Source organism: Columba livia, chromosome 6, assembly GCF_036013475.1.
Source record: "Columba livia isolate bColLiv1 breed racing homer chromosome 6, bColLiv1.pat.W.v2, whole genome shotgun sequence".
In the NCBI taxonomy this organism is placed as follows: domain Eukaryota; kingdom Metazoa; phylum Chordata; class Aves; order Columbiformes; family Columbidae; genus Columba; species Columba livia.
The window spans coordinates 5,338,821-5,355,295 of NC_088607.1; the positions used below are offsets into that span (position 1 = coordinate 5,338,821).

At 38.7% G+C, this 16,475-nt stretch overlaps 1 protein-coding gene across 6 annotated transcripts in view; it reads left to right on the forward strand.

The window, feature by feature from the left end:
- ATE1 (arginyltransferase 1) overlaps positions 1-16,475 on the forward strand; it is an 85,799-nt gene that overhangs the window by 15,421 nt on the left and 53,903 nt on the right. For all 6 annotated transcript variants that reach the window (XM_065066843.1, XM_065066844.1, XM_065066840.1 and 3 more), the window contains 2 exons: positions 9,031-9,063; positions 15,818-15,999. In XM_065066843.1, the coding sequence (XP_064922915.1) occupies positions 9,031-9,063; positions 15,818-15,999 (215 nt within the window). The remainder of the gene's footprint in view (positions 1-9,030; positions 9,064-15,817; positions 16,000-16,475) is intronic.

A 16,475-nucleotide genomic window follows, 5' to 3' on the forward strand; every position in this document is an offset into this window, starting at 1 on the left:
TTATATCAGGGTAGTAACAAGTCTGTTTTGGGCTTTAAACTGGCGAACATCCAAGATATATGTGTATATTAATCTAAAAATTAAATTTAGCTTTTAAAATGCACAAGCTAATCCATGTAAGGTGAATGAACCTCTTTTTCAGGGAGAGCCATGCACACTTTTGTGTTTGGAAAGTTTCTAGTTTGGGAAAAGTATTTAGTTTGATATTTGGCTGAACACTTCATATTCAGAAACCTGCATATATTTAAATTCAGAATCCAACAGAAATTGTTACGGGGCATGGTGACAACTTCTTTTAGGAATATATTCTTAGATCGTTAGTATTACAATATACTCTCTGCCTATATTAGCTGCTAGTTTAATATTAACCTTATTACATTAAAAGGCAATTTTAGATATAGATTCTGAATTTTGGTGATTATTTGAACATAACACTAATGTGGAAAGTTATAAACCGGTTTGCGATGTTAAGAAAAGGTGTGTGAACCATGAAGCTGATGCTGCTGAAGGAGTGTGGAAGAAGGACTTCTCATTGCATCCATGTAATGTCTGTACATCTTTTCATCATGATTCGATGTGAGAAAAGGAAACAGTTGATTTCCAGTGCAGGGGATCCATGGAACACCTGACACCAAAGGTGACTTTGAACCTCTGGGCACTTTGGCTAGTGCCAGTTTGGGCCCAACGATAACTGGTGGGTCAGTGGTCTGTGGGGCTTTTAGAATTTAGCCTTTTCCTCCTTACTTTCTCCTCCCCTTCTGCATCTCTGATGGAGCTTACAGTAGCACTAATAATACTATTATTAACAAGAATTTAGTGTGAGATTTTGCTGGAGAGAGTCCTGCGATGGGTTTTGGTGATGCTGATTCCTGCCTGGTGCGGTGGCTTCTGTTTGTTCTAATAAAAAACAAGGCAGAAATTTCATAGCGGAATAAACATTTTTCGAGTCCCAGAGTTGGTGTTGCCCCTGCGCTGATGAAACTTGCCTCTTCTATGGAAGTATCGTCACAATCTTCAGTGCCAGAGAATAGGGTAAAGTATATTTGCTATCTGCTCAATAAGTTTGAGTGTGTCATTGCTCCTGGAATCAGGTCGGTTTTTATCTTAACATAAAAGCTTACAACTCTTTTCTGTGTAGGCTTTTACACTGTTGATGATCCCCTTGTCTCATAGTTTGTCTGTATAAATTGACATTCCCTTGGAAATCTCAAACCTCTCCAAAACTTTTGGTGGGTTCCTGGAGGATTTCAGCTTCACAACGGACCCGGTTGTCTCTGTGCTTCGGAGCCCAGTCGAGTGCTGGGGTTACACAAACTCGTTGGCACCTAAAAATATTTAAGTCAGCATGTTTTTATTGAATTGAATTTGTGTCCTGAGGAAAAACGTAGCAAACAATTTTCTAATTAAAGGTTGCTTCATAATACTTGCTCTTAAATAGTGCTGGGGAAGAACTGATGTTCCGGTTTTTCTCTGTGGGAACACAAAACCTTATTAATGCAGAGTCATCTACTGTTTTGGTATTATAATGTACGTACTCTTATCTTTTAAAGAGTTGGAAGAATTCAGAAGGATTAGGGGAAACTTCAACAGGTTATTAAATGGCAAAGTAGCAATAGCTTCTGAATGAGGTAAGATACTGTGATGGAAAATAGGTGTATCACTGCCTCTTGGAGAGTTGATCCAGGGCTACTCCTGAATTAGCCAAGTCCCCAAACTGCTCGTTTTTGGAAGCTGTGAAAATGTACAAGGGAAGAATGTGTTTTAGTGTTTGTCACATTCTATGTGTTTCTTCTGGCCCTTTATGGAGATGCTGTAAATGGACCTTTATCTCAGGTCCAAGACGGTAGTTACCATGTGCTGTTCCCAATGTAACAGAGCTGTTATTCACTGGCTTTTTTGTGTTTATTTTTGTTTTTTGCTAGAGTAGGGGGAGACTATAATCATGTTTAATACGAGGGGTCTGTGTCTATAGCAAACAAAAAGCCACTGATATAATCAATTGCAAAGATTTATTTACGTGTTTACAGGTTAATTGCTTGGGGTTTTTTTTCTGCTTGGATGGTTGTTATATTTAGTTTGTGAAATGAGTCAAGCAATAATGAAAAAGCTGAAATCATGAAAGCCTGAAAAAACTGGAAAAAGGAGATTTCTGCAGTGAACAGAGAGGAGAGAATGGGCTGAGCATCCTTTGTTGAGCAGGTGTTGGTTCCCTGTATTATCAGTGGAAGGTCAGTTGGAGCACAACTGATAGAGCTGATCAGTAGACCAAGACTACCATAGTTACACAAATGGTATGAATGGCAATTTGGCCACCTTTTTTTCTTTGTCACAAGAACTATAACAAATCATAACGTAGCTTTATGACATAATTCATGCACACAGCAATGGACAAATATGGTTTTGGAGCCTCTTTTTTTTAATTGAGTAATTTTCAATAGCATATGGTTATATTTCTGGGAGAAAATGTGAAGATTAATGTATGGAATTATGAACAGAATAAGACAGAAGGGTGAAATTTTTATGTGCCTTGTATAATCCCAAGAGGTAGAAGCACTGCGATCAATCGTGGACCTAAGTGCTGGTGCTGGGCAGTGTGGTTAGAGGTGGTTTCTCTACAGATATACCGCAGTCGGTTATTCTGGTTTTACTTCAAGAAACAGAGAAGAATACGAGAGTGACCAGGTGGTACCTGGTGCTTAAACTTTGTAGAATTACAGTACAAAAATCTGAAGGTAGGAACGTGATAGAAACAAGATAGGAGTCTCTGGGTCCGAGGGCTGGATCTTCAGGTGATAACATTAGATTTAAGGAAGGCTTTGTAATAGATCTGGCTTGACTTGTGCTTTGCTAAGAGCAATCCGTATTCGCAAACGTTTAAACTCTTGCTCACCACCTGTATTTCTGGGTAAGAGATGCAGGGAGGACTTCACAGAACACAAATCACCTGCAAGATGCTACAATCCAACTCTACCCCAGCTTTAGGATGATGAATGCATGGAAATATGTATGTAAATGTTTCAGAACACTTAGCCACCTACATGTCATTTGTGTTTTATATGAGGCGTCAGAATGTATTTTGCGGTATTTAAATGATAGACACAGACGTGGAGCTGTGTAGCTTTGGAGGCAAAGATGAAATGAATACAGTGAAAACATATCTTGGCCCTTTCATCCCCAAAATATATATTTTTTGATCCCAGTAATGTAATAAATGGCTCATTTGGAAAGAATAAAGGCCATATCTGTGGCAGTTTTAATGAAGTATCATCTCACCAAAGGCATTGCATTTCTGACCCAATGCATTTTTTTTAAAGTGCTTCTTGAAGTCAATTATAGAAGCTGTCAGTGTATTTTATAGACACACACACACGTATATATATAAAACCTCTCATCTACTTTAATTCTTTTGCTGCATTCTGTTCTTTAGCTAAAAAAAATAGTGCCTATAATTCCAAACTGAGTTTTACATATAACATTGTCAAGTAAAAGTTTGAAATTAAGTATTTTTCCTTCCTACTGCTTCTGTAGTGCATTTAACGATTGATTTGGGTGGTTTAAAACATTAATGTGATTTTTAGGCTTTAAATCTTATTACAATAGTCTTTGTCTTTAAGAAATACGGCTGAAGCGTAACCGAAACAAGCGATGTGGCAGCTACACGAGTCAGAAAACACTTCCATAAAAGATCATAAAAAATTCTACAGTAGTTTCCAGAAAGAGTCAGAGCGAACAGTTTATTGCTGTTTAGACCTTCTGAAGCGAATGTTTTATTTAACTTTTCATAAGTGTTTTATAATGACAAACTTGTAGCAAAATAGTGCGTGTCTCTGTTCCCTCTGCAGAGCTCACTGGGCGCTCTCTTTGCTTTGTGCTTAACTAAATATTTGTCTTGGAAGAGAAGAATTTCACAACACACAAAAGATACACTGTTTGGAAAGGTGCAAAAAATTACTGAAATAGGTATAGTGTGGTGGTGGTTTTTTTCTTCTTTTCCCCTCTATTTTTAATTACATCCCAAAAACCCACTTGAATCAATATAGAAAACAGAGCCTGGGAGATGCCAAGGAGCACATCCCGATCCATTTGAATGTTGGCATTAATATCAGCAGCCACTTGCAAACTTTTAGGTCTCTCTAACCTAGTTTTCCATTTTTATTTCATCTTCTAGTGAGTCAATGCTTAAAAAAGAAAAGATCCATAGCCTTTGTGGTTATTTTTAACGTTCTCTAGCTTGCCTTGGCAGCTCTATGTTTCTACAATGCCTAAAGCAGCTGAAGAGTTTAGGTGTCCAGATGATAAATCAACTTGTCCATAGTCATTTCAGTTCAGGTTCGTTTTGCGTAACAGTTTACAATGTTCCTCCTGACGTTTGACACTGTTTTCTGTAGAAATCCCTATAAAATAATAGTAACAACAATAACGACTTTACTGTAGGAATGGCAGATCTGCTTTATTTTGAATAAGTTTCTTCCGAGCAGACAAAGCCACAGTGGCTTTTCTTAGGATCACAGAACGGTTTGGGTTGGAAGGGACCTTTAAAGGTCATCTAGTCCAACCCCCTGCAATGAGCAGGGACATCGTCAACTAAGGGATTGCGATTTTAATTCTGAAATGTACATTCTGTCCCATCAGCAATTATTTGTTTCATTAGGCTGATTCTTGTCACGAAAGCTACATTTGAGACACGCATTTCAACTTTAAATCCCTTCTTCCCTTACATACTGTGCTTTCTTCACCTTCAGGTCTGTGGATACCTCTGAAACCGTATTTTTATAGCATTCCTATATTTTTGTAAGTCACTGTTGAAAGTGCCAAATAGAGCCAGCCCAGAATAAGTCTTTGATTCCTCTGCTACCTCAGCTCTAACATATTGTCCAATTTTAGGACAGCAGGATGGCTTGGCACTACATTTCCTTGTAAATGTGCTACATTTTGCCCCATTTTCCCAATTTTTTCAGAAAGTTACAAAATTCTGGTTGTTTTCTTGTTTAATTCCAATTTTTTCTCCTTTTTTTTTTTCTTTTTTGCAGGGGTGGGAAATGATTTTTCTTTCAGTGTTACAGAAAATTTGACTGATTTATTTTTTTTTTGGATCGCTTATTTGTTCCTATTTTCACTTCACAATTTTATGGCTAATATTGTTTCTAGTCTGTTTTGCCGTATTTAAATTAAAATATGGCAGCTCAATATACCGAATAAATCCTATCACATTTCCTAGGGCCAAGTGTGCTTGTGACTGCAGACCAAGTTCTTTAACAAGTAAACTGCCTTAGAAACAGGTTTTGTTGATGAACAAGAGGTTGATACTAGAGAGCAAAAACCTATTTATTCTTGAAAGTAATAGAGCTGAAAAGGGGGACGTGGCTCCTTCCTTTGGCAGTGGGAGGGTGTCCCATGTGTTTGTGCAGGGTTTGAATGAAGCCAAGAGGAGCTGGAGAACACAGGAAAAGAGTTTGACCTGGAAAGGAGCTTCTAGAGAAGCAAAACCCATGAATCCTCCATCCTCTCAACAAGGATCTGAGCTCTTCGTTTCTCTCTAATTGTAAGATACCTAATGATTGCCCTACTTGAGGAGGAAACTCTCTATCAAATAAAAGTATACATATGTGTATATATATATATACATATATATATATGAAATGAAGATGCCAGGAGCCCTCTAGAAATAATGCCGTCTTTTGGTGGCTCGTTTCTGGTGTACAGCAAGATTCATTTGGTTGCTTTTAGTTTCCAAGATGAGAAGCGTTCATTATATTGGTCTTGGAAACGCGGGAAGGAAAGAGAGAATAAACTTGCTTGATACACATGATACATTGGAACCGTAGCTTGTATGACTTGTCTTCTGTATTTTGAGCCCGGCATCTTTATGAAAAACCAAATCGACAAAACCATAATAACGACCAACAGCCTTGGTTTATTTTAATCCCATTGAGATTTTTTTAAAGGACCAAATCCCATATCTGTTCCTCACCCCTCCTTTAATCAAAGGAAAAAGACAAATACTCAGTTTTCCTTGGTAGTGAATTGTGAATGTGAGCAAACTCTGTCAAAGGGAAGATTATAAACGAGCGCCTTTCGGTGATGCCTTTGCACTGAAGATCTCATGGAATTTTACGGTTCCTGATGGTGGCAGCTCAAAGCTGGTTTGTCCCAAGAAGGTTATGATGTCATTGTGTGACATCATCGTTCTCACTTTCACAAAGTGACACCGCTTCTGGTTTAGAACCCAAAGCATCTGAAGATCTTCCCCTGCTTGTAAAAGAAGCAAGCGTTAACATTCCAGGTTTATTACAGCTTGTTAAAGCTGTGCATGTGCTTTTCCTCAAGCCAGTAGCTTTGGGTTGAACCAAACCTTCCTTTTATTTTTCTGCTTTCTTCCCACTCTGATTTAATTCTTAGCGATGTATTGCTCTCTTAGTTTTCTTAATTATGTTTAAGCTCATTTCCCATTGTTCTGTTGGTTCTTTTTGGCAATTAGTTTGCACCAAAGCAAAAATGTTGTAGATGTCATATATATTAGACAGATTTTAAAAGACTAAAGTTCACGTAATTCCATTTGAAATTAAAATGAGAAAAGCATGGCTTTGTGAAAGGAATTTTAATTGTGACAAATTGAGTTATTTTACATGCAACACCAGCTTCTGATTGTATTTCTTTCATGGCTTTTCGAATCACTTTTGAATCGTGTTCATAATAATCTTGCAGTATTAAAATGAGTTTGTTAGTTTAGAAACATTTACATTTACTTCAGGTTAAAGAAATGTATAGACCGGGTATATTCCTGGGTTATGAAGACAGCGGATTTGGGGGTAGGAGGGGAGAGTAAGGTCAGTGGATATAAAATACTTAGGAAATTCTCCAGCTTCGTGTTTCAAATTCTTCCTTAAAGAAAATAATTGGGTAAAAGTTGCTTAATTGACTTCTAGAGTTGATTCAGAGTCTTCTGAAGTTTTCTAGGAGCTGATTATGAAAATCGTCTAACTTGGGAACTTCAGCATCAACAGGTGATAAAATATGTAAGAGGACTTAAGTTGTTTTTTCTCGCCATACAATTATGATACAAATTCAAGTGCAGTTAAGATTTCTTTTTCTAGCCAGCAGTATAGATAGTTGAAAAGTATTATAGTCCCTGGCAAGCACTTTATGCTTAAATACACTTAAATAGTCCCCCCCCTACCCCCAAGGCCAAGGGCTTGTACCGCAGGGCCTGCAGAATGGAGGAAACTGCTTGAAAAGTGGCGTTGGCTCCGTTTTCTCACCCACAGGGTTTAACTTGCCCTATAAAGCTAAAGTTACAGATTAAGAACTCTTGGGGGTCTTCTGACATGAAAATGAATAACACATGGTTGATTTGTTCTGAAGCCTGCACATTCCAGCATCACTGGCGGTGAGGACTGATGCGCTCGCAGGGCAGGAATTCATGAGTCTGTTCTTCTTTTTATGGGAACATAACTCAATAATTCAAACTTTGAATCTCTTTTTTTTCCTCCCTCTTATTCTCTCATCCACCAAATCAATACAAATTCTATAATTTAATGAAGATGTTGCAGTCATTTGTTTTTCCAAACTCCGGGTAATTTAGAGGGGTGATGATCTGAAGTGGTTAGTTATAGGAAATGCGCCATCCCCTTTCTTCACCAGCTCTTTAGAGAAATTCAGTGTTTTTCCATAGAGTTCATTATTTTAGCATCAACGGAAGCACCTCCCAGGGCGTCTTAGTGAAGGTTCAGGTTCAATATTCCCTTTGAGCTACAATGAGAATGGTCCAGTTAATGTTTGCAGATCAATATGTAGATATCTACCAGCTGCTGTATTTTTATTTCCAAAATCTGCTTTATAGCATCTTCTGAAGAGAAAACTTGAATTGCTTAGACTGTATATGGAACTCTGTCTGAAAACAGAAACTTATAGAATTGGCACTTTTTATTGTTTCTGCTTTCCTCTCCTCCCTTCCCTGGGAAAAATGGGTAACTGACAAGTAATCACCCCATATTTTGTATTCCCCTTAAATAGAATACTCTTATTTATCTCAGAAATTTATAGAATTCTTGACAACAAAATCTAGGCCACACTCAAGTTTTTGTAGGTGTCTTGTATATTCTTTTTATCAAACTTTTAATTAAAAGTTCCCATTTACTATTACTTTGCTCTTTGGGAGCTGCTGACCTAGTAAATCATCTAGTTATTACAAGTGAGGGAATTAAACTGTGTAGCACAAACTGGCTTTTTAAGAAAGGAATATTTGGGGGTTGAATATATATTAGAACTTTGTAACACGTTTAGTGTGGAATCTACCAAGAAAGAAGTATTTGTATCAAATAAGTAAATGATGGTATGTAAATAACTATTGTATTTTATTACTCTTAGAACCTTGAACAAGCTCCAGATCATTAAAACCTTGACTTTTCGGTTGATTACCTGCAGCACCTCATTTCGTATTGAGTAAAGAACGGAGTTTTGAAAATGCTTGCACTTTCAGGAAGTTGATTTTCTTTTTCTCCTTTTCCTCCTCTTTAGACTTAAAACAGTTTTATGTATGATTTTGAATATAAATTGATGTAATGAATTTATATTAAGAGATACGAGGGCCCTAAACCCCTTTGTTTAGTGATGGGGCCGGTACCGATGGAATGGTGGGAAAAGACTCCCTGTTACTGTCAGTCATAGAGAAGGGTAATGTGTAATTTAGAATTAAAACATGATAAACAGACCTGTCTTACAAGGTGATAATTCTCTCGCATGCCATTTTAAAAAATAATTTCTATTTTATAGAAACAAAGTGCTTTGGATGGTTAATTATTATATCTATTTGTACTCATAAACAAAATACTAAGTGGGAGATGGTTTATGGAAATTTAGTTTAAAACCTTAAAATGTGATGGTGTTTTCGAATATATGGTTTTGAAAAATTGCATTGGTCTGACTGTTAATGTATCCTGAAATACTGCTAATATTTTTCCTCTTTTTCTGCTTTGCATATTTGGACCGTCTTCTTGGGCACATGTTTCTGATGATCCTCCCTCCATGCAGTTCACCCGATTCCTCTGTGATTCTCCCCTGGAGGTAGGTAGACCTTCTGGACCCAGGTTTTGAATGGAGTGTATTCTTTCCTCTCCACTCTCTGTAGGCAGCAAACCACAGAATCACAGAATGTCAGGGATTGGAAGGGACATGGAGAGCTCATCCAGTCCAGTCCCCCCATGGAGCAGGAACACCCAGATGAGGTTACACAGGAAGGTGTCCAGGCAGGTCTTGAATGCCTCCAGAGTAGGAGACTCCACAACCCCCCTGGGCAGCCTGGTCCAGTGTCTGTCACCCTCACCGTGAACAAGTTTCTTCTCAAATTTAAGTGGAACCTTTTGTGTTCCAGTTTGAACCCATTGCCCTTTGTCCTATCATTGGTTGTCACCGAGAAGAGCCTGGCTCCATCGTCCTGACACTCACCCTTTATATATCTGTAAACATTAATGAGGTCACCCCTCAGTCTCCTGTTCTCCAAGCTCCAGAACCTCAGCTCCCACAGCCTTTCCTCACACGGGAGATGCTCCACTCCCTTCAGCATCTTTGTTGCCCTGCGCTGGACTCTCTCCAGCAGTTCCGTGTCCTGCTGGAACTGAGGGGCCAGAAATGGACACAATATTCCAGATGTGGTCTCAATAGACTGTTATGTGGGAGTAGTTACGTTTCTACAGTCCTAAAGTACATTCAGCCCTTTGAAGGCAACTGATGTGGAGCCTGGTGACAATGAGTTTGACACCCCTGGTGTAGGTGGGTGTCACAATATTTGTGTCATCACCCATCAGTACGGAAGGCAGCGCTGTGTTTTCAAAGGACACCTTTGCTGGATAATAGGCTGGATAGTAAGCTACCACTGAATTTCGTATCACTGCACAGTAGCAGAAAGTTCTGTGTCTTTTTCGTTCTTGATTTATCTTTTCGCAATGTATTCCTAAATAACATGCTGACTACGATCTGAGTTAAAAGTTGAGGAGAGATGCTGTTGCTTCATTCAAGTAAGTGAACTGCTGCGGATTCCTTGCGCTGTCTTTCTCGTTAGTCTTAAAGAGTTAAATACCGCGTGACTGTAATGAAATTGTCAGGTTATAGTAATTACACTCGTAATTTGATACGTGGCAGTTTGAATGAATCCATGTGTGGGGAGCTTGTTGCTTTTCTCTGCGAGTCCACTGGCCTTTGCATTCCTGAAAGCTGAAGAGTAATAGAGCTCGTTAGACTTTATAGGAAAAGGGCTTTTATCACCTCGTCAACTCAGGCAGCAGACTGCCATTATAGTCTTAATTTTGTATGGCTACGTAGATGTTGATGCACGCTTCCCTGCCAGGTTTATACCACTATTGTTTCTTACAGACACTTTTTATTGACATTTTGAAGCTTGAATTAAATTTTGTGTGGCACCGCTGCAGATGTCTTCAATTAGATGAAGTTAAATAAAAGGGGTTGTGTATCAGAGACTAAGGGATTCTTGAAATTCTTTATTCTGAAACAGTTGCCACAAGCAAATCTAGTAGTGTGTAGTCTGCTTGCTCTTTTGGATAAAAATAATCTAAGATCGGATTTAAACCTTACATGATTTCAATTTGTAATTTTTTGAATTTTTGATGTTGTTATTAACTGCGAGTGGTATGAACAGCCAAACTCTTCCTGTCCTTTTTACTTCTTCGTTTTATTATTTGGTTTAGTTCCAGTTTTGGCTATGGGCTCTGGCACCAAAAATGAATAGTTACAAGATACAAGACATAGTAGCTGAAAACTTGGTAATTTTTTAGCAATAAACAGGATAATGTGGAAAGAACTGTATGGGGTTTTTTTTTTATTCATTCTTTTGTCTTAGAACCTACATTTAAATATTTGCCATTTTACCACTTTACATATGCAAATATTACCTTGTTTGGAGATGATTGGTTATAATGGTTCAGTATAGGAAGACTGCATGGAGGGGTCTTAACCAGAAACCCATCTGGGCTGGTACCCAGTTGTTGCCAAGGTGAGGGGGTTTGTGGTAGGAGGGCACAGGGCTCTGAAAAGCATCTTTTTGAGTGAATTCCTGATTTATACCCATTATTTTGGATGTGTGTATATAGCAAAATTTTTTCCCCATGCATTTATGAACATTTGGTATTTCCTTTGCCTTTTTAACTAGTTGGTATTATGGGATCTTTCTGTAGTTCTTCACACTCAACTCTTGTTTAACCATCCTGAATACTTTTAAATCATCAGCTCAGTTTGCTGCAGCATCATTCAGTCTTCAGTGATGCACCATGGAGAACAGAGCAGAAAATGAACATGGAAAATGAGTTGCTTTCTGTTATGTAAATGAACATTTATTCTCACTTGGTTTTCTATTATCTCTATCAAGATGCTTTTGAATCCTAAAGAACTGAAAGTTATTTGTGAATCTCTTTGCTCTTCGAAAAACACATCCGCTCTGCTTGGCATTATTTTGTTTGTTGATATGTGTTAGTTTTTATGAGATCTAATAAAAAATGATATGGTTACAGGTCTGTAATTTGCAGGATCACCTTTGTAGAATGTTGTGTCTGTGTCACATTTGATGCACTGTCACCAAATCAAAACTTCTTTCATTCAGAAATCTTGGCAAATGAGTTTGTTTGTTTGTTTTCCTATAGTGGTGTACACATCCCCGCAAGGTCTATATGGGGATACTCAAGGTCTCTTGCTGCTGAAGTTCCTTGTACCTTCAGTAATCTTTTTAGCATTTTAAGCTTACTGTCCTGATTAAATAGTTGCCAGTATAGCTGAAATATGATACTTTTCCAAGAAGGTAGAGAAGTTAACTCTGTAGACGGCATCTTAGGTTTTGGTGCAGTGAGTTGATTTACACAAAATCACAGAATTGTCCAGGTTGCAAGGGACTTCATGGGATCACCCGATCCAACCTCCCTGCTTGAGCAGGGTCAGCTGGAGGTGGTTGTGCAGGACCATGGGGTTGGAACATCTCCAAGGATGGAGACACCAGACTCTCTGGGCAGCCTGGGCCATTCCTTGACCACTAAAACCAGCTAAACCTGTTTCCTTCTGTTCAGATCAAATTTCACGTGTTTTAATTTGCACCCATTCCCTCTTGTCCTGTCAGGGGTGACTACTTGGAACAGTCCAGCTCCCTCATCTTCATTCCCTCCTGTCAGGTATCTCTACAGACCGATAACCCCCACATCATCTGTTCTCAAGACTGACCAGTCCCAGCTCAAGCCCCTTAATCATCCCTATGGCCCTTATGGACTCATCCCAGTAAATCTTTGTCTTCTTGTACTGGGGAGCCCAGCACTGGTCCCAGTGCAGCCTCACTGGTGCGAAGCAGAGAGGAAAGCTCAGCAACCTCACCCCGCGGGCACCACTCTGCCCGCTCCAGCCCAAATTTTTTGCAAGGGTCCATTTCAGGCTGTTTTTAATGAAAACACGCAGTGGTACCTCTGCTGATGCAGCCGATATTTGTAGGCTGCTTTCACAGCATCTCCACTAATCCCCAACGAAAGGAGGATGTCGTGCTGAAAAGGAAATATGTTGCTAACCAAGAGATAGAAATCTACCATATGGTAGGTTGTGTGTGTACCTTTGGGAAAGGAACTGCTGGAATTAATCACTTGGCTTCTTTGGCAAATAATTACCACTGGAGGGTAGAAGTCGAGCGTTTCCTGGCTTTTAATATCCTATCCTATCCTATCCTATCCTATCCTATCCTATCCTATCCTATCCTATCCTATCCTATCCTATCCTATCCTATCCTATCCTATCCTATCCTATCCTATCCTATCCTATCCTATCCTATCCTATCCTATCGTCTTATTCTGTCTTGTCCTGTCCTATCCTATTCATTATTTACTTTGTGCAAGGGATAGCATGTAGTTTCGTATCTTCCTCCTCCCTCCATCCACAGCAGAGGGGAAAATGAAAAAGTTCAAAGTAGGGAATTTCATTAAACCTTCCAGAGAAAAAATAATCATGCAGTAAGTGTGGTCAAGACCCATTTTGGTAGGTGGGTATTCAATGCCTTCTGCGATTGCATGCTGATCTGGCATGTGGGTTAACAACAATAATAATAATAAAGTAATAAAACACCTTGAAAGTAAAGAGAAAGACCGATGTGCTTTGAAGAAAATAGAGTGCTCTCAACATCGAGCTCAATTGTAAGCAGTTATTACATTGAGGTATCCTAATTGGGGCAATAGGTAATACCAGTTGCTATTAAATATTTAAATTTTAATAATGTGTCATAAGATACGAGCAATCAAATGTATTTGTGGAATCATTAGCTACAGCAGAATGTGAAGACAGGTAGAATTAACGTGGTGGAATATATTGTGTTTTTCTCTGCATTGTAGTCTAAACATTGTAGAAAAAATAATTTGTTTTAATTTTTGTCTGGGATTTAGTTCTTGTTTTTTTGATTGTTTCAATATCATCAGATTATAATAATTCCTTGTATTGAAGTTTGAGTATAAATTGTTGATTTTAAGTTAGTTGCTCCCCCCAGATTGATTCCAGCGCTAATGGCTGCTATTTCAGGTAGATAAGATAAGCCCTCTTGTGGGACTCACTCCCCTCGTGTCACTGGTGTATTTTACATCACATTTGACAAACACGGTCCCAGGTGGACACGGGAATGGTGTGAAATGGTACAACCTGCTTCAGGAAAATGTTTCATATCCTTGACCTGTTTTGCGTCAAATTGCCTGGATGGTGCACGAGAAACCAAGTTAAAGGAGCCAAGTATTCATTGAGAAATTGGAGAAAATATAATACTGGGAAGCATTACAAAGGGTTACATTGTATGAAAGCTTTTGAGGGAGGAGGAAAATCTTGCTCTTTTTAAAATGTTATTTACTTAATGTAATGGAGATCCCTGAACGTTTTGCCTGAAATCAGTGCTGTGCTTACTGTGTTTGTCGCAGAACACAGCCTCTTTTATGCCCATGACATTTCACTGTAATTGCATTAGAGGAATAACTGCACTTTATACTTACTAGACGTTCTTAACTGATGCTGATACTTCAGTTTGCAGAGGTCTGGTGAGCAAGCCCACACGATGCCACGTGGAGTTTGGGATCGCACACAGACACAACATTTGTTTAACTTTACGAGACTTTGAGTGAAATTTTTTTCCATGTTGGCTTAAATTACCCTTTTTAGCATTCATTAAATCCTATATGATGAATTTTTGGCAAAGAAAGAAAATCTGATTTACCTGATATTTATTTAAGCGAGTCTGTGTTGTGTTACCCATCACATTTGCCCTTGGCTTGCAGGAGATGGTTCACCCACTACAGCCTGGTAGCTGAGCAGAGCTTAACCTGTGCTGAGGGATCCACAGGGAAAATCTGTTCCTCGACTGTGTCCCAGCTTTGGGGTTTTACTGCTGACCACGTAATTTCATTTGGCTCTATGGAAAAGCCGAGGATGTTACATGAAACCACGACTCTTGAAGAAGTAGACTTTACCTGAACGAGAAGAAACCCTGTTTAATATGTTAGCATCCGAGTCTAATATCCTCAAAAACTGCAGACTGAGCCCTTGAATGTTTGATTGCTTCACTTTTACAGTATCTGTAGCTCCATGTCTAGTTTTACAAACATTTTATTATATGGCCTTTATTTTGGGACTTATTGGTTGGGTCAGTCGGTTGAAATGGTTTTTGTTCACGTGATTGATTTCTTTTGACACATGTGGTACCAATTAGAATAACTTCTACTGCCCATCATCTCTTCAGTCTGTGCTACTGTATCAAAATACGTGATTAAACCCACCTTCTGTTGTTGTAATGCAAACCAGTTGGCAATAGTAGGCAATATTGTCAGATTTATTGAGTGAGAAGCGGCTTTCTGAAGATCTGGCAATGCAGTGAAAAACATGACTAGATGGATAATTAAGTTGAGCACAGTGGAATTCAGGATTAAAGCAAACTTGACGTGGGAGAAAATGGCATGCCAAAGTGGGTTGTGTAATACACTTTAAACTAGGAGATCATTTTCTTCTTAATTTGAAGCATCAGTTTGTGGCTCTAGGTGCGTTACCCCATCCGGAGACCTAATTTAGTGCACGACAAAAACTGCGACACAAAACAATAGTGAGTTCCTTAGTGATTTTGCAGAAGATACTGTGATGTGGGCTGGCGAAGAATCGGTTCCACAGATTTTATTGCAACACAGAGTTTCAAGTTCTTAGATAAAAGGTGTTTCATTGGTCATTAAGAGTAAACCTCATAAAGAGTAAACCTCACATATAGAGTAAGCTGTTCAGTTCTTTTTATAAATGTTCTTAAGCAACTTTAATGGCCACTCTGAGAAGTGGAATTTCCATGGCCAAGGTGCTGCCCCTGGTGGGGTGAATGGAGAGAAGCTGTAGGTCCGTGTGGGACAGAAGGTGTTGGAGGAGCGTGGCGGTCGCAGCCAAATTTGGGTTGTGCCACCACAGCATCATCTCATGTCCACAGATTCTGCCTCTGGGTTTCAGCAGAATTTGTTTGCATGTAATAATGAGTTAATAACTTGGTTAGTCACATTGTTTGATCATGTCGGTGCTAGAAATGCTGGATGGCAGAGGCTGTTTGCAGACTTGTGTTTGGCATGGGGGATGTGCAGAGGTTACCGATCGTGAGCACAACAAAAGTCAGAAAAAACACAGTGAACTAGCGTTGTTTTCACTACTTCTCAAATTCCTTTTTCTAAACAAGGATGGCAGGAGTAATTTCTCACAATATTTGCTTTTGTCTTAAAATTATATTTATGTATTTTAATGCTTAAAGTCAGACAATTATATCCCTTTTTCTGTTCTTGATTAGGCAGAAGATGGACCAAATGGACTGGAATGTGGCTATGGTTCTTTCCACCAGCAGTACTGGCTGGATGGGAAGATAATTGCTGTCGGTGTCATTGATATCCTGCCCTACTGCGTGTCCTCTGTCTATCTGTACTATGATCCAGACTATTCTTTCTTATCTTTGGGAGTCTACTCTGCGTTACGGTAAGACGACGTTTTTGTTATCTGCTTAGATGTAATAGTAAGAATTGATACTTGTTCCTAAACTTGAGCTTGTATTTCCAGTCTAAACATATACTGGTAATACTATCTCTAGCAAAGTACATTTTTTTTTAGTTTTTATTTCTTTTTATTCCCTACTTTTGGTTGTATTCCAAATAAATGTTTAATTGGCATCCTTGAATAGGGATGCATCTTTGTAGTGAGCTAAATACTTTTGGACATTAAAAAAACCACTCAGAAACTAAATACCTAGTTTTTATTGCTCCTGAAAGTAATTTAGTATTGCTTGGTTTCAGCAGGAAAAAACGTTTTTTTGTTTGAATAGAAATAATTTCTCTTTTGACCTTTTTCTTAGCCCCGTCACCAAATGAAATTAATCACTTTTATAGTTTTATGCACATTGAGATCATAAATAACAGAATACCTAAAACCTGTTGTCTTCTGAATGAGTAGTCTCC